This window comes from Furipterus horrens, unplaced genomic scaffold (assembly GCF_987537825.1).
Source record: "Furipterus horrens unplaced genomic scaffold, mFurHor1.1.pri manual_scaffold_10, whole genome shotgun sequence".
In the NCBI taxonomy this organism is placed as follows: domain Eukaryota; kingdom Metazoa; phylum Chordata; class Mammalia; order Chiroptera; family Furipteridae; genus Furipterus; species Furipterus horrens.
In genome coordinates, this window is record NW_028327180.1 from 37133668 (window position 1) to 37151300 (window position 17633).

Below are 17633 nucleotides of genomic sequence, written 5' to 3' on the forward strand. Positions count from 1 at the left end.
CTCTCAGTGGCAAGGAAGGGCCTTCATTGGTGCCCCAAGGGAATTAGGGTCCCACCCAACAATTCCCCCTCTTCCATCGCCGTGCAAAAGGGGAAAGTGCAGCCCAGAAAGGGTGAGAGAGCCACTTACGGGCCCCCAGCAGGGAAAGGGCAAGCGTGCCATGCCATAGCAGTCCAGAGCCCCTGCCTCAGTTTCCCTTCGGGTCCCTGGGGGTGAGGCGCTCCGCTGGGGCGGGGGTCCTGAGGCGGCTGACGGGGTTCAGGAAGTTCGGGGCCGCAGGAATCCGGCGCATCCCGGCCTTATAAGGATATGTGCGCCGGGGGCCAATCACCGGCAGGGGCGGGCCCGGACCCACGAGTCCCCAGCCATCTCACCCGCCCGGCCGTCTGTCCCGCCGTTGCCGCCGCTGCCGGCATGAGCTCCACGCAGTTCAACAAGGGGCCCTCCTACGGGCTTTCGGCCGAGGTCAAGAACCGGGTGAGTGAGGGGCGCTCCCAGTCCCGCCCTCGGAGATCCTGTACCCTCGGACTTCTGCAGGACTGGGCACCCCACCAGGCTCACCGACGTCTGAGGTTCAGTGGCTCTGAGACTTGGTATGAGGGTGGCCTTCCTCCTCTACAATATCTGCAGTTCTGGGGGTGCCCATCGAGACTCTCTCAAATCTGGAGAAGCAGTGAGGTCCGCCATCTGGCACGGCTTCAGCGGCTAGGAGTGGTTGCATCTGACCTGCTCCCCAGGCCTCCGCCACCTGAACCCCGCAGCCCTGGGCCCCTCCAGCACTTAAAGGCCTGAGAATAACCTGCGGGTCTGAGAGGACCCCAGCAGCCCCCTCTCCACCCCCTGGCCACACTTCTGCTTTGGGGGGCACTTGAGCTGTAGGAGGAAATGGGGGTGGGCCAGGTGTTTTTTTATTAGGGTGTGGGCACCTCCCACAGGAATTTCCCAACCTTTCACACCTGGGGTGGAGAGCACCAAGGGGAAGTTGGAGAGGAGGCCTGCCTGGGCTGTTCCCATATAAGTTCTCTTTGTCTCCATCTGACAAAAGAACAGCAAAGGGATCCTATAGGACGCCCGGGTCTCCTGAATGTGACCCTAAAATATGTAGGTTTTGTACCCTGGAAACAAAGGGTGGGGCCAGAGGAAGACACTTTTTAAGAAAACTTATGTGGTTCTGGCTCAGAGAGGGGCAGGCACTTTTGGAGGGTCACACAGCAGGGCTCATTCTAGGTAAGGGGAAGCATGGGGTGATCCCAGACCCAGGAGGAGGTCTCAAGCCTGATAAGCAAGGGCCCTTCCACCTGAGGGTGGGGTTGCTATTTCTGTGCAACCCCCCACATCCTTCCACCAGACCTCTGGGAATGTGGCCTTGGAAGGGAGCCTGCCTGGGCATGCTGATGGCACAGCCCTGCCAGCTCCGGATAGGCACCGGTGATGGGTACCCCAGGGTCCATGGACAGCAGGGAGAATTCTACATCACCTCTTGTGGGCTCCTCTGAGCCTCCCTCCACCCCTTTGACAAAAGGAGAGGCTGAGGCTTAGGAAGCCAAGAGACACAGTATGGTCACTTGGCAGGCCTCTGAACCCCTGTTAAATGCATGATTCCCCCTCCAGCAATAATCTCACAGGGTGGACATCGAACGTTGATGCAGTCACATAGCATGCTGCCCCACACAGTACAAAGGCAGTTTAAGTGCTCCAGTTGGCACACAGGGCTCAGAGCTGCCCAGGACCACATAACTTGTGAGTGACAGAACTAGAACCAGACCTGCCGCATCCAGCGCCTGATGGCCCCTGGTCCTCTTGGACCCTGCGTTTACTCCTGGGCAGCAGGAAGTTGGTTAGAGCCAGGTAGCTTCCGGAGATGGAGTGAGATGGGGGCAGGTTGATACCTGCACCATGAGTGAGGTCAGTGTCCTTGAAGCCGGGCTTCAGTTTGCAGGTTTGTATTGTGGGCAGGGCACCTACTAGCTTGCCATGGTCACTCAGGGGCCTGCTTTCTAGGGCTCCGTGCTCATGCCCTGCCCACTTTTCCAGCTGTTTAAGATGGGAATCCCAGAGACCTCTGCCTGGCCCCTGTGCCTCAGTTTATTCCCAGCTGGATTGTCTGAGACAGGCAGATGTCCATTGTGTCCCTCTGGAGCAGCCACGGCCACTTGATGCTGGGCTGGGTTGCCGGAGTTTAGACCATTGGGAACAGCTGGTCCCAATTTAGCAGATTTCTCAGGAGGCGGTGGCTGCATTCCTGGCAGTTTGTGGTGATGAGGAATGCTTCAGGCCACTGTGGGGAGGGCCAGGCGCCGCCTCTGCCCAGGACCCTGGCCCTCTCGAGCTGTCAGGGACAGGGTCCGGCTGGGCAGACGGGCCAGGCATCCAGACCAGCCTGTCTGCCTCAAACACAACCATCAGGATGTGACCTTGCTCATTCTGCAGGCTGGACAAAGCTTCATTTGGGCAGGACTGCTCCCCCGGCCATGGGAACCAGGAGACTGCAGCTCGAGGGGATGGGCCAAGCAGATTGGGTTAGCTGGCCAGCCTCTTTCCTTTGTCTCCCCTGGGCTCTGGACGGCTCAGCCTGTGGTCTCATGTCACAGGGATTTATATGTAATCACCAGGAGGCGGGGGGGGGGGGGGGGGGGGGGACAGATTTCAGGAGACTCCTATGCAAATGATTCGAAACATAGATGGGAGAAGCTGAGGCACAGGGAAGAGAACTTCACAGTCATGGAGTTGGGGTCAGAGCTGGGAGTAGAAATTAGATCTGCAAAAGGTCTCAGTCCCCTGGGCAATGGGAGGAGAGAAAAAGGGCCTCCCAAGATGGGACCTGTGAACAAAGGTGTGCTGGGGATCTGGAGCAGAAAGTGTACTGAGTAGCATAGTCTGGTCCTGAATGGGGGCTGGACTTGATTTCTTACCAACCCCAAGGAGCTGCCCTGGAGCTGACAAACTCTGCCCATGCTGGCCTGGGTCTCCCTGACTTCTTGGGACTTCCGTGGGCTCCAGCCATTCTGATTTTCTCAGCCTTTGGTGCTCTGAGGTGGGGAACTGTGTGTGTGTGTGTGCTTGTGGGCAATGAGTGTGTGCTGATGGGGGACCAAGAGCACTTTTATCCACAGACAGCACTGAGCTGGATGGCAAAGCTCAAGGGGGAATGGATCATAAGCAAGGAGTTATATCAGATGGTGGAGATAAAAGCTATAGAGGGAAAGTAAGGCAGATTCAGGGAGAGAGGGGTACAAGGAGGGTTGTCAAAAGTGACACGCAAAGGCCCTAAGTCAGTAACTGTGTAGCCAATTCAAGCCACAGAGAATGGTTTGGTGGTCCTTTAGTAACAGAGTCACCACATGACCCAGTAATTCCCCTCCTAGATATGTACCCAAAACAATTAAAATAGGTATTTAAACAAAACTTGTACACAGATATTCACAACAGCAGGATTCACAATGGCAAAGAGGTGGAAATAGCCTAAATGCCCATCAACAGGTAAATGGATACACACAATGTGGTCCATCCACACAGTGGAATATTACTCAGCCATGGAAAGGAATGAAACACTTAACACATGCTATACATGGATGGATAGACCTTGAACATATGATGCTCAATGAGAGAAGCCAGTCACAAAAGGCCACATAGAGTGTGATTCCATTTATGTGAGTTGTCCAAAACAGGCAGATCCACAGAGACAGGAAGTGGAAACAAAAGTCTGTCTCTAGTGCAGGTAGAGCAAGGAGATGAGGGGGCATGGGGTGAGGAGCAGATCTGTGGGGGCCATGTTGGCTGCCATATGGGGTTTGGCACCATTGGAAGTGGATTAGAACTGATGTTTGTCAGTGAGAGATATGAGTGTGTCTGTGGAGCATGGTTTATCTGCCCATGAGCATCCCTGCTGATGTGGAAAGGGGGAGGGTTGGCTCTGTAGTGTGGGGCCCTCCAGACCTCTTTGTCTCTTCTTTCCATGGAGCCACCAGCTTCGCCCCATCAGGAGCTTCAGGGAACTTCTGCTGGGTGTATTTTCACCCCAACCCTGTACCCTTTGCTTCTCCAGCTCCTATCCAAATATGACCCTCAGAAGGAGGAAGAACTCCGCAGCTGGATCGAGGGACTCACGGGCCTGTCTATTGGTTCTGACTTCCAGAAGGGTCTGAAGGATGGGATTATCCTGTGCACGTGAGTGCAGGCATTGGCACATTCTCGTCACCCTATCCTGCATAATGTGATCATGTTTCATGTGCCTCTCAGGTCTCTTTTTCTCCTTGTGATATTGCTTTGTTGAGAATCTCTAACACAGGACATTCTTGTCTTATCCCTTCCTTTAATGGGAGAGCCTCTAAAATTTCTGGGGCCCTTTCTCTGCTGCATCCTATTTGACTGTAGTTAAAACATTCTGTGGTTTGCACATTGAACATGTGAATGGAAATTCCCAGATTCACTCCCAGAGATCAGGAGTTCTGGATTATACTTACAACATTTGTTATTGTCACTCTTTAGCATCTTTGTTTTGTGGGTGAAGATGAAATTTCAAGAGGGGAAACTAAGGCCCAGAAAGAGGCAGTGAAGTTGCCCAGGACGGTGGCCAAAATTAGAATTAGCCTCTTGGGTCTGTGAGGTTCAGGTTTACCTATGCTGATAGAGATTTCTGTTTCCTCACCACCCATGTGTCTCCCCGCAGACTCATGAATAAGCTGCAGCCTGGCTCCGTCCCTAAGATCAACCGCTCCATGCAAAACTGGCACCAGGTGAAGTACTGGTGGGTGGAGCAAAGATGGGGCTGGGGGACCCCATCAAACCTGTGGGCAGTCTGAGGTTCCTTCACAGCCCCTCTCCTGCCTTCTCCCAGCTAGAAAACCTCTCCAACTTCATCAAGGCCATGGTCAGCTACGGCATGAACTCCGTGGACCTGTTCGAGGCCAATGACCTTTTTGAGAGTGGAAACATGACACAGGTGCAGGTGTCTCTTCTGGCTCTGGCAGGAAAGGTGAGGCACAGAGAGGGGCAGCAACCTGCCCAAAGCCACACAGCAAAGTTGATGCAGATTTACAGACACTCCTTTATTCCTTGGCTAATATTTCTGAGCATTTGCAAGGCACTGGGCACTTTGGACTCAACAGTAAATAGGACAGACACAGTTCACCCCTTCATGGGCCTAGAGTCTGATGGAGGAAACAGAAAAACAAATCTTTTTTTTAATAATAAAAAAATAACTATTTTAGAGCAGTTTTAGATTTGCAACAAAATTGAGAGGAAGCTACAGAGAGTTTCCATATGTTCCCTGCCCACCCCTGCTCATGCACAGCCTCCCCCACCATCCACATCCTCACCAGAGTTTGAACCATTTGTTATCATTAATAAATATCCTTCTAGCCATGGCAGGTGTGGTTCAGTGGATTGAGTGCTGGCCTGTGAACCAAAAGGTCACTGGTTCAATTCCCAGTCGGAGCACATTGCCTGGGTTGTGGGCCAGGTCCCCAGTTGGGGGGTGCACAAGAGGCAACCACACATTGATGTTCCTCTCCCTCTCTCCCTCCCTTCTCATCTCTAAAAATAAATAAATGAATTCTTTTAAAAATAAAATAAAAAAAATAATAAATGTCCTTCCACACCTCATCAGCACCCAGAGTCCAGCGTTTACATGAGGGCTCCCTCTTCAAGTTGTTGTTTAACAAGCTAACTTGTAGATTGTGTGAGACATACCTAGAGGGAGAAGAAAGAATTAGACCAATGTGAGACTACAGTAGGTTGGAACAGTGTTTCCAGAGGGAAAAAAACAGCAAGGCCCTAATATGGGAATAAGGAGGAGATTCTCATGCCAGCAATTGTGTTCTGAATGGTGTTTTCAGGAGCCACGTGTGGCTGCCCCATAAGGATTGGGGATGGAGAGACCAGGGAGGAACCAGGAGCAGGTGTCCGAGCAAGAGATGGTGGCCATGGCCTGAACAGGTGGTGGTGAGGGTTGGGTAGAAGGTGATGGAAGATGAGAGAGGCACAGCAAGGAAACCCCCAAAATTCTTGCCCTGAGCAACTGGAAGGTTGGGGGCCAACAGGACCTCTGAATTCAACGCCTGAGGCATTGTGCAGCAGGTGAAGGGGGCAGGTTGCAGCCCAATCCCCATATCTCCTCGAGGGTCACACACTCTGGGCCTGGCTCAAGGGTCCCAGCTGCCCCTCCCTGATACTCCCAGCCCCTCTCCCTTCCAGGCCAAGACAAAGGGGCTGCAGAGTGGTGTGGACATCGGCATCAAGTACTCAGAAAAGCAAGAGCGGAACTTTGATGACGCTACCATGAAGGCTGGCCAGTGCGTCATTGGGCTCCAGGTGGGCACCAGGACCCACTGGGGGAGGAGGGGATTCAGGCCCTGGCTTGCCCTGTGGCCCCTTGAGTTTGGGGCCACCTGACCTCTCCTGCCCACCTCCCTGCAGATGGGCACCAACAAGTGTGCCAGCCAGTCAGGCATGACGGCATATGGCACGAGAAGACATCTGTATGACCCCAAGAACCATATCCTGCCACCCATGGACCACTCAACCATCAGCCTCCAAATGGGCACCAACAAGTGTGCCAGCCAGGTGGGCCTCACCCAGTGCCCCCCAGCCAAAACCCTCATTCTCCCTTGACAGCACCGCTCTGGGTTTCCTTCCTGCCTTCTCTGTCTCTGCCTCAGCTTGCTGTGTGTCCTCAGGTTAGTTTCTACCCAGCTGTGCCTGAGTTTTCCTCAAGGGATTGCTCCAAGGCTCGTTCAACTCAAATCTTTAGATCTGATGATCCTCACTTTTCCTGCTGTCACATGTAGCGCTGTGATGGTGGTTTTGGAGCACTGTTTTTTGGGAGGCCTCAGCTCTAGCCTTGGAAGCTTCCTGGCTGGCAGGGACAACTAGACCCAAACACCCCTTGTTCCAAAAGAGAGGATCACTAGTAATGAAACCAACTCGGCAAAGGGTCAGAAAAGAGGGTGTCTAAGCAGGATTAATAGGATGCATGGAAGCTCTACTGTGACTGTAAAGGGAAATGGGAGGTGGTGTGGGAATTTGGGGGCCTTACATTTCCCCCTCATCCCTCCCACTCTGACACTATCTCTTCCCTCTTTAGGTGGGCATGACGGCTCCCGGGACCCGGCGGCACATCTATGACACCAAGTTGGGGACCGACAAGTGTGACAATTCCTCCATGTCTCTGCAGATGGGCTACACGCAGGGCGCCAACCAGAGTGGCCAGGTCTTTGGCTTGGGCCGGCAGATATACGACCCCAAGTACTGCCCACAAGGCCCAGTGGCCGACGGGGCTCCAGGGTCAGCAGGCGACTACCAAAGCCCAGGGAAGGCCCCAGAATATCCCCCCTACTACCAAGAGGAGGCAGGCTACTGAGGCCCCCCCTTGTGGGGTGTCTCCCTATGTCATCACCCCATCTGGGATTTTGGGTTTTTCTGTGTCTTCATATTATTTTTCTATGTGTTCAAGTGCTTCCAGCTGAGGGTCTGTGAAGGCCAGATCTAGATTCTTGTGGTATAAGGGGTCCCTGCCAGGGCACATCCAGGTAGCAAATTTCCCAGCAGGCTTTGGGCCAAGCTGTAGGGGGAAGAAGAAACCTGTGCAGGGGGGGAAACTGGCCCCAAATGGTTTCCGGTTCCTCCGCCCCTCTTCCCTTTTCTCTGCTGATCAGTTTGTGGTTTCTGTACCCACAAAAGTTTCAGGCAGTTTTAACTAAACAAAATAATTTGGGGTGATAGGATGGGGATGCTGGAGGGGGTGCTGCTGGGAAATAAGTCCCCTAGGAGAGGGCCAGGCCACAGTCCCCAGATATTTTAGGCATCGCAAGGGATGGCTTTCCCCAGGACCCTCCGAGGGGCCCAGTGAGGAAACTGAGGCCCGGACAGGACAGTGGAGTTGTGAATGGTTGAGGCAAAGCCAGAACCTCCTTCTATACTATTCCTTTCTCCCCCATGAAATACTGCACAGGGACCTACAGCAGGAGGCCCTCTCTGGGACCAACCCCACCCAGGAGCCCTGGGAACAAGAGATAATGTGAAATACCAACTGTGGACCAAAGGCAATAAAAACCTTTTTAGCAAAAGGAGGTGCTGGGACAATTGGTGGGAAAACAGCCTTGGGGAGTTATTAGCTTGGATCACTTCTGTTGTCCTGAGGGACTTGAGGGTGGGGCAACAGGACAAACATCTGGGCCTCACAGCTGTCTTGGGAGAGAGAGAAGCTGAGGGCCAGGGCACTGACCAGTCTGAGTTGAAATTATTTGAGGGTCAGGATCTGGGATAGGTGAAGAGGTGGGGCCTCAATACGATCCCCCATCTGCCACCCTGACAGCTGGGGCTCCACCCAGCACTCCATCATCCGGCCTCCAGGCCTTTGCTTGTGCATTCACCTTGCATGGAGTTCCCTCCCTGACAAACTCCTATTCATCCCACAAAGCCCCAACAGCATAATCACCTTCCTCCATAGAGCCCTCCTGCTCAGCGCTCACCCTTCTCAGCATCTTCAGAGCTGTGGATCCATACTTTTGTTTCATCTTCAGGATCTTGGGAAACATACCCACTTTAACACAGCGGTAAACATCTGGAGATTTTCCTCAAAAGTCGGGGTAACCTTTGGAACCCAAGACTAATCTTAGAATGTTGGGGGCCCCTCCCCTTTATGCCATCACCTGTATCACGAGGGACCATGGATTGTTTGTGCAATGAATGATGAGTAGTCGAAGTCCCATTTTCCTGATGGACAGATACAGTCTCAGAGTAACAGGGTGAGTCTACCTAGGACCCGGATCCCCGAGGGGAGAGTAGAAAGAAAGGAGACTCTTCCTACCGGGAGCTGCGGTATTGCAGGCGGCTATAACGTGGGGAAACAGACGGGCTGGCGTGGGCGGAGGCTGGCCTGGGTGGGGCAAGCCTGTCGCCCCGCCAACTCCCTGTGATGCAGCCAAGAGGCGAGCGGTTCCTTGAAGAAAACCGGTTTGGCGCGGCTCTGCTGTGATCCCACCTACTTTCTCTGTGCGCGCGACTCCGGCTGGCCCCAAGCCTGTGAGTGGCGGTAGGGCGGCCAATAGCAGTTGGCGGGGACAGGCTAAGTGCTTTGGAGAGCACGGAATGCAAGTCCAGTCAGCTGTAGGGGCGTGGCGGCCGCTGGGAGCGCTTTTCTTAAAGGGGACGCGCTTCCCAGCCTCTGTTAGGTGGAGGAAAGACAGCTAGAGCTGGGGACTGTAATGCTGAAAGGGTCCCAGAGAGAGAAAGGCCCCAAGAGGATGGCAGCTGTGGGGATGGGTGGGACGGAGGCAGTTTCCCTGGGAATTAGGGGGTGCAGGCCGGGTTCAGACTCTCACCTTGGCTCTCTGCGAGTGAGTATTGGGTGGGCAGCAGAATTGACCACTAATTTTCACGAGCGAGTTTGGACTCACCTGAGAGGAGCTTTATCAACGTACCCCTGCAGCCCCTTTCTTCGTTAAAGTCCCTCCAAAACCTCTGCCCCAGTTTTACAAATGGAGAAACTGAGGCTGTTCCCGCAGATCCCACTTTATGTAAAGGAGAGTCTGGAGTGGAGGTCGGGGTCCGGGGTCCTCCTTTGTGCAACTCCCTGTCCCTCTGGAGGCCCCAGTTTCCCCTTCTGTACAGTAATTAAGTAAGTCACAGCTGGACAATTACAATTAAGAGACGGGGTCAGGAATCGCTGGTTCCAGGAACCTCTATCGCTGTCCCTTCTGTTGTGGAGCAAGTGCGAGAATCAAACGGTCGGGGACAACCTAATTAGAATTTAAGGAGCCTTTATTAGCTGGCCAGCGACTGCCCATCTGTCCACAAGCCGGACTTAGGTGGACAGCCCCGATCTTAGGGATTGGGGGGGTTGATAAAGCATTTCAGGTGCATTCTTGTTCCTGCAGGTACAGGAACTTGGACAGAAATACAGCTTGTATAGACAAAAATTTTCCACTATTCCCCAGGTCATTGCTCAAAGGAATAGGTCACTGCTCTAAGGAATAACAGTTAGGTTAAGTTCCTTGTTCTGCTTGGTCGGAGCATGCAACCGTGGGGGGTCCTGAGCCCTGGACCCAAGTTCGGCTGATTACCCTGCTGGCTGAACATCTAAGAAATACCCTTTAACATTCCCCACTGGTTTTATTTGGGGATTCAAATCCTTGAGTCCCGGTGTTTAAAGGGCGATATTGTGACCTTAGTACCAAAACTTTTCTAGGCCTTTATGGAATGAAGCCCCTGTATAATTCCCCTTCTTAGACTTAAGACCCTTTATTTTATAGAGGACAACGGGCGAAGGTCTCATGCTTTTCTTGCTGCTTCAAGCTGAACATGGTCGTCATCCTACCTACCCTTGGGTCTAGGAAAATCCTTGTCCTTCAAAACTGCATTTCCATGCATTACACCTTCCATTACTAAAACCATACAATTTCTTTTCAAAACCTTTATAAACTTCTAACAAACCTTTTCATTTACATGCCTTACACTTCCCCTGGTTCCCTTTTTTTCATGTGAAGTTTTAAATTTCCCTGGGAAACCTCAATTTTTCCTTTCAGAGCATAAACAGAGCAATAATTCAAAACACAGATAGCTAGGCCCTCTCTCTCCAGTATGTCCACTGGCCTCCTAGAGAGACGTGCCCTTGGCAGAGACATGCTCACTTGCCCAGACTGGAGCACTTGGCAGCCCTGAATGACCCTTCCTGGATCCTGGGTGGCAAAAGGAATTTTTGCCAACTGGTTTACAGACAACCTTTCCTAGGTCTCATTGGTCAAAAACCGTCGGCAGCCGTCCGTCTCGAGAGACGATGATGTAGCTTCTTAAGAGTCTATCTGCACCGCCGAGAATGGTTGTGCAGTCCGACTCGGGAGTGACACGGTATCTGTCTCCTCCCGTGTTGAATCGACATCTTGCGATGACGCTGGAGTGTCCTCTCCAGTGAAGCTGAAGCTACAGAGCCTGGGCAGGGTGATATGGAGGGTCTGCTGTTGCCCATGCAGCAGACCCCCCCCTCTCTTCGCAGCTGAAGGGTCCAAGGGAAAGACGGAGTCAATACAGCTTGGCTTCAGGTGCGCCGCAGGAGTTGCCGGTGTTGACTACAACGTCAAACCGCCTTAGGGACTCCGGCTCCGGATTTTCTGTCGGGGTTTACTCCCTTAGCCTTTCCCCTGAAGAGGTATGCCGCAAGGCAGCGGAGGTTTTTTGGAGTCAGAGTTTTCCTTCTCTGGGTCAAAAACAGATACAGAGAATTCTATAGCAGAACAGACGAAGGTAAGCTTTTATAAAATCATAACACAAGCAGCTGAGGTTTCCTTTTCCCAGGTTCAAGACTTCCATAACTTTCCTTTTTATTATTATGACTTTTCAGAGGCCTTCTGCAACATTTATGAACTTTTTAAATACCCTTTACTGTTTTAGATTTAACTATAACATGCTTTTAATATTTGTTCTTTTCTATACAGTGAAGGACTATACTTAAACTTAGTATTTGGCAGCTAAAATTTCCTAGATTTGCAGAGATATTTTGCAGTTTTTTGAAGTTCCTGCTTCTTTTTTAACTTACACTTTTGAGCTTTCCTGAGGAGTTTTTCAATTGTTCTATTTGGCCCATCTATTTACCTTTTGCAATTTCTTACAAATATTTGGCCAGTTTCTGTTACAACGGTGACTCCTGTCCTACAGTATTCTTTGGATTCAGACCAGAATACTTTCTTATTTGGTCCCTGAGCTTCTGTAGGAATGCTGATGGAGCTGTATTTTGAATACCTTGGAGACATTCTATGCTTGGGGAACGGACTCCTTGATTCCCCTGATGATGAGGCTTTTAAGGTTTCTTATTTGAGCCCTATTCTTCAGCCTGTTATTCTATTCAGGGTCTATACTGGGAAACTTTTGTTAGGCTGGGACAATTCCCTGACAGGGAGGATGTTTGCTTTTTCCTATTTTTATAGCAGCCTACCTGATTATTTCTTTTCCTTTCCTATTGAAAAGGATGTTTAGAATGGACATTAGTTTTATTCATGTATAACACTTTTCCTTAAGATATAGGCATGTCCCCCCCTGCTGAAGCAGCGAGGAGATTGAGGGCCCTTTAGTTGCAGCTTTAGAGGTGTTGTTGATTGGCAGCCAAGCTGCCACTGCTGCCACTTGCACCATTTTGAAGAAAGGCGGCCTGAGTTTTAAAAGTGTCACTTTTTTTTTCTCTTTCCCTGTTGGAGAGACAGACATCCTGCTGTTTCTTTAACCTGTAGCAAGGGGATTAGATGGCCTCCTGGCTAGCAAATTTAACATTGTCCCTCCTTGCAGCTCCAGCAGGGAGTATTCAGATGCAAATTAAATTACTAGAAGTTACCTGGGGTGGAAAGTAATGCTGCCAGCAATTTCTCTGGGGAAAATTTTAAGGGACCTGATCACTGTACTGTCTGTTCCCAGTGCCTCTGCCCAGTTGGTTGCCGGCTGGCTGGGGCTACAAGGCTTTTCTGTGACAATGAAATGCACTGCCTGTATTGACAGCCTTGGTTTTCATGTCCCCTTATGTTGGCTAAGGTGATTGCTACAAACATGCACTTAATTTGGATTACAATCGGGCGGGAACACAAGGCATGGGAGCAATGTCCCCCTTACAGAGCAGACAAACACAGGCTGGGAGCTCCCAAAGGAGGCCAAACAAATGCCAGCTTGGCCTTTCCTCTTGCGAGGCTAAAGCCCACTCAGACTCCATAGACTGAAGTCCGTGGAGTCACACAAAAGGAGGAAATAACATTCACTCACACATTCACTCAGAGGTTAAATAATTCCACCCAAACCCCACCTAGGCCTCTCAGATTAGAAGAACAGCGTCGACTACAGGCACTACAACCCAGAACCAAACCAGAAGAGCTTTACCAAGTATCAATGGCAGTGGCCCAAGCCCGCCTCCTAAATGGGTTGCCACTCACCTGCCGCCGAGGCTGTCTGCTGTCTTTTGCTTACTCCAGACTGGGCCGTCAGGGCTTCCAGCAGCTCCCGAGTGTCCACTGAAGGCGCAGGGAATTGCTCCAAACTGGAGCTTGCGGCCACTGTCCTGCCACATGTCAGCTAGACACATGGGAGTGCAGGAAGCCCCGGGGGCTCACCGAAGGCAGCATTGCTTTATAAAGGCATTACAGTGGGTGAAGAAGATAGATTCTAACAAAGAAATCAAGCCTGTGGGGTTTTGGGAGAAGGAGGGGTTCTGATTCTTCTAATTATATAAATCGCTGGTGGAGAAAGGGATATATACCATGAAGGGGCACCCAGTTTCCTCAGCGGGGGCCGAAGCCTCCAGTAAGGGCAAAAGAGACACAGGCCCGTCCCCTGAACCAGGAGGGGGATGGTAGTCCCAACCCGAGTGGGTATGGGGGCGCTGAAAAGCGGATCACTACCAGTCCCAGACGAATCTGGGGAGGCACAGGGATATGGTGGGGGTCTCAGAGGAGGAGGACTTTCCTGTGAGTCCGGGAGAACCGGAGGGTGGCCCGAAGCGGGGCCATCCTTCGGTTTGGAGGACAGTAAAACAGTGGCCTTTTTCTGACAGCTTTTCAACCACTTAGGTTTGTTTTCCAAAATGTCAATCCAAACTTGAATGTATGGAATTTGGTCAGGGTGTCTGGGCCTCCCAGCACAAACCCGGCGGACTCCGTAAGCCGTCCGAAGATCAAAAGACCCATCACAGGGCCAAAAGACCCCTGGGAAGTTCAGCCATTCCAATTTGCAAAAAGTCCACAATTGTCTGGGGGTGACAGGCGTCCCATAGAAGAAGGCCCGCCTCCAGAAATTCTGGAAATTCTTAAGAAAACACTGAAGGGGTAAACATGATGAACATGACGATGACTGCCCCATGTCACTTAGGAAAAGATGTACAACAAGACAGACACTAAACAAGACACAGAACCACAGAACACAAAACATATGGGCCGAACCCACCTTGTGTAGTTCGCCCGAGCCCTGGAAGTAATGCTGCGTCCAGCCTTCCCGTGGGCTCCCCTGGTGCACTTACCCTGGGCCCATCCACATACGCCTTTCCCTCTGTGTATGTGGCCCTACTTGAGTCCTTACCAGTAAGAATTCGAATGGCTCTATGTAGTCAATCAGTATAGGGAGGGCACCCGCCCGCCAGTGTCCCACTAGGGGCTGAGAAACATCTCTCAGAAATCTCCCCCTGAAATGGGTCTGGCGGCGGGCCCGTCTCACAATCCGTGCCCAGCCAAGGCCGGGTATCTCGCTGGGACATCCAAATGTTGTGGAGCAAGTGTGAGAACCAAACGGTCGGAGACAACCAAATTAGAATTTAAAGAGCCTTTATTAGCTGGCCAGCGACTGCCCACCCGTCCACAAACTGGACTTAGGTGGACAGCCCCGATCTTAGGGATTGGGGGGTTTATAAAGCATTTCAGGTGCAATCTTGTTCCTGCAGGTACAGGAACTTGGACAGAAATACAGCTTGTATAGACAAAAATTTTCCACTATTCCCCAGGTCATTGCTCAAAGGAATAGGTCACTGCTCAAAAGAATAACAGCTAGGTTAAGTTCCTTGTTCTGCTTGGTCGGAGCATGCAACCGTGGGGGGTCCTGAGCCCGGAACCCAAGTTCAGCTGATTACCCTACTGGCTGGACATCTAAGAAATACGCTTTAACACCTTTTCCTAACCTATTTTCTAGATCTTGGGGACCTTTTGAGAGGTAAATAATAATTGAGGGATAGGCAGAGCTGAGGTCCCTCCTGCAGCTGGATGACTGCCTGTGTCTTTGGGCTCCATGGTTGGCCCCTCTTCCAGCCAGGCATGTAAAATGTTCAGCCCAGTAAATACTTTGCTATCATCATTGGGGAAGAGCGGGGAGGGAGGAAACGGAGATCCCTAGGCCAGGGATGAGGGTGTGGACCCCAGAAGGAGGTTTAGGGTAAAGCCTGGTGTTAAAAGAGTTAAGATGAGGCCCCGCCCCCTGAGGAATTAGTTGTTTGCAGTTTGCACCCCAGCCGCACCACAGGGAGCGACAGCCCTGGCATCCAATCAGATCCAAGGAATTCAAGAACGGCTTTAGGAAGGGCTCCCGTTGGCTTACTGCACCACGATGGAGTACGCACTTGAATAAGTGCCTACTGTTTGGCTCTAAGCAGAGTGTCCGGGAATTCTGTGCAATGAGGTAAAGGAATGAAGTTCCAAGAGGGACAGGTAGTTGCTTGCAGGTGCACAGCACGTCCTCGGTCTGGCCCCTCCGTGCTGTCTCTTGTCTGTTCCCGTATTGGCCCTCTGGGCACAGCTAATACTGCTGCTTTGGAAGAATTTTCTGCATCGCAGGAGACGGCCGGTAATGCCTGGGCGTTTGGGACAGAGTGGGCACGGCCCAGGCACCCCCTTCCCCGCCTCCCCTTACTGTTCCCCACTATCCTGCTTGTTCTGTCTCTTCCAGATCCAGCTTCTCTCTTCATTCTGGTGGCTGTTCGCCATTCCCATCCCCCATTCGAGCAGCATGAATGTAAGCCCCTACAGGGTCCAGGTACTTTCTGTAGTGGGATAGGCAAGGGGTCACCCTATCCACAGCGCCCCAGTGAGCAAACAGTCCCCAGCACCCAATAAATGGCTGAGAGTGGGCAGAGGGTGGGATCATGGTGAGGAGTCTGTCAAGGCCTGCAACACCTGGCATCCCTGCAGGCCACTTCCTCAACAAGCCACAGCCCTCCGAGGGCACCATACCCTGGCTCCAGGGTCTCATCTGCAATGTGAACACCTGCTCCCTGCAGCACACACCCTATGTGAGGCGCCAGGCATCCTTATCACCTTTACTCCCTGTGAGCAAGTGCTGCTTTGGGTTTGGGGGCCACTGGTGCGGCGGGGCGTGCCCACTGAGCCCCTGCCTCCGGCCCTCTCTGTCCCCAGGGTCTCCCAGTTCCTGGCAGATGCCGTGCTGTCCTGGGGATCCCCACTACCTGCCAGATGCTGGCCAGCCTGGGGAAGTTGATGCCTACGTTAAGGACTGCACTTGGAGCAGGTGGGAGACCAGGGTCTTTTAGTAGGTGGAGCTGGGCTCTGAGCCTCCACCTGCCAGGCTGTGAAATTGGCATGAGGTGGGGGGTGGTGTTTCAGACCAAACGTTGCCTAACCCTGTGCTTCCATGCATTCCTCCTACAGTCTGGTCTCAGTTGAGTGACCAGGCGCAGGAGGGACTGTCCCTAGCCAATGAGCTGCTGGGAACACTGCTGCTTCAGGTGAGATGGGGCTGGGTAAGAGGTGGCCAACTCTGAGATGCTGCTCTCAGAAGTCCCAGCACTGCAGCATCCTGGTCCAGGTGCCTTCCTCTCAGGGCAGCTGATTCTAGCCTCCAGACCTTTGTCTGGGCTGTCCCTGGCACATGTCTGGCATGATGGTAGACTCCAGGCCTTGAGACCTTGAACAAGTCCATATACCTCTTGGAGCTTCAGTTTTCCTATTTATAAAATGGGGTCTGTACCGATAGTATGGACTATCTGGGAGCTTGGCAAGGCCTTGACCCCTAGTGAGACCTCAATCAAGGTCATTGTCACCCTTGTCATGTTTCTTCCCAGGAGTCCCTGAAGTCTATGCTGGACAAAGCCCAGGAGTCAGTGGACAACTTTGAGGAGGCAGCCGTGTACCTGGCCCAGCAAGTAAGAGGCCTCTCATCCTCCACACCAGGCAGGAATCTAGAGGGGCAGGCTGCCAGATGGGTAAGGTGACAGGGCAGTCCTGGCCATTTCCCTTGGGTAAGTTTTTGGGGCAATTTGGGCAAAAGAGAGTGGGGAGGCGCTCCGGGCAGGGTGTACCGCCTTGGTTCAGGCTTGGCAGTGGGACTCTGCAGAAGGGAGGAATGCCAGTGCCCTCTGATGACTTCTCTTCAGCTCCTGGCACTGCCCAGCCTGACAGAGTTACAGGAGCTGTTGCAGAGACCCCGACCAACAGGTGGTCCCCTGGCAGCAATGTCAGAAGCCCTCTATAGTGCCCGGGGGCATAGCATTCCCGGGAGGTCCTCCCTCAACTAGTATGAGGCTAATGACCTGAAGGAGTGGGTGAGGCAGGAGCCAGCCCTACCGAATAACGGCCTAAGTGAGTGATTGACGTTGGTTTCTGTTAAGGTTACCAGTGATGCGGGCTGTGAATGAGTTCACAAAGAGAAGAAAAATGCATACAGCAAAGTTTTATTTTTACTTTACCAAGAGAGGGAGAGGGCTAAGTGTGGAGAAATGCACCAGGCCTGAGGGGTAGGGGCTGAGTTTTTATTGGGTCAAAAAATGGAGGGGAGGGGCTTGTAACTGGAGAGTCATGGCAATTAGTTGTAATCAGGAGGTTTCAGACTGATAGGGGAGGCTTCAGTTTGTTTTGCTGTTATTTTTGGGTTCAGGATCTGGGTGCTCCAGTCTGGTATGTTCTGTTTATATAAGTTTTAAAATACCTGCTTAGAGGATTCTTTTAGTAAGCTTCCCAGTCCTGAGAACAGAGGCTCAGAGAAACAACAGTTAATTATGCCTGACACTTAAGGAAAGAGAGATAGCTAGCCCTGGTAAAGAGGACCTGAAAGGGACTTTTTTTTTAACCTTTCAATTTCCCTATTGGGGAATTGGGGTGGTGGGTGTGGAGGCATGGCCTCATGGTACCTCCGATCCGAGCCCTGCCTGTGCTGAGCTAATGGGG

The 17633-nt window shown here is 52.1% G+C and overlaps 2 protein-coding genes and 1 long non-coding RNA gene across 4 annotated transcripts; 2 read left to right on the forward strand and 1 right to left on the reverse strand.

The window, feature by feature from the left end:
* Positions 1-355: 355 nt before the first annotated feature.
* Positions 356-8066, forward strand: CNN2 (calponin 2). 2 transcript variants are annotated; one of them, XM_090289130.1, is made up of 7 exons: positions 356-477; positions 4046-4167; positions 4670-4736; positions 4838-4975; positions 6196-6312; positions 6418-6564; positions 7085-8066. In XM_090289130.1, the coding sequence occupies exons 1-7, from the start codon at positions 415-417 to the stop codon at positions 7358-7360; spliced, it is 930 nt and encodes a 309-aa protein (XP_090145256.1). In that variant the 5' UTR covers positions 356-414; the 3' UTR covers positions 7361-8066. The 2 variants fall into 2 exon arrangements, with proteins under 2 accessions (XP_090145256.1, XP_090145257.1); XM_090289131.1 differs by lacking the exon at positions 4838-4975.
* LOC149999556 (uncharacterized) lies at positions 5024-8983 on the reverse strand. Its single transcript, XR_016513469.1, has 4 exons — positions 8810-8983; positions 8438-8593; positions 5601-5691; positions 5024-5150 (listed from the first exon to the last, which is right to left on the reverse strand). It is a non-coding gene; the product is annotated as an uncharacterized LOC149999556 (long non-coding RNA).
* A 6157-nt stretch (positions 8984-15140) lies between these two features.
* On the forward strand, positions 15141-17036 carry ABCA7 (ATP binding cassette subfamily A member 7). Its single transcript, XM_090290174.1, has 6 exons — positions 15141-15297; positions 15400-15465; positions 15642-15778; positions 15867-15978; positions 16119-16195; positions 16532-17036. The coding sequence occupies exons 1-6, from the start codon at positions 15141-15143 to the stop codon at positions 16679-16681; spliced, it is 699 nt and encodes a 232-aa protein (XP_090146300.1). The 3' UTR covers positions 16682-17036.
* The last annotated feature ends 597 nt before the right edge of the window (positions 17037-17633 follow it).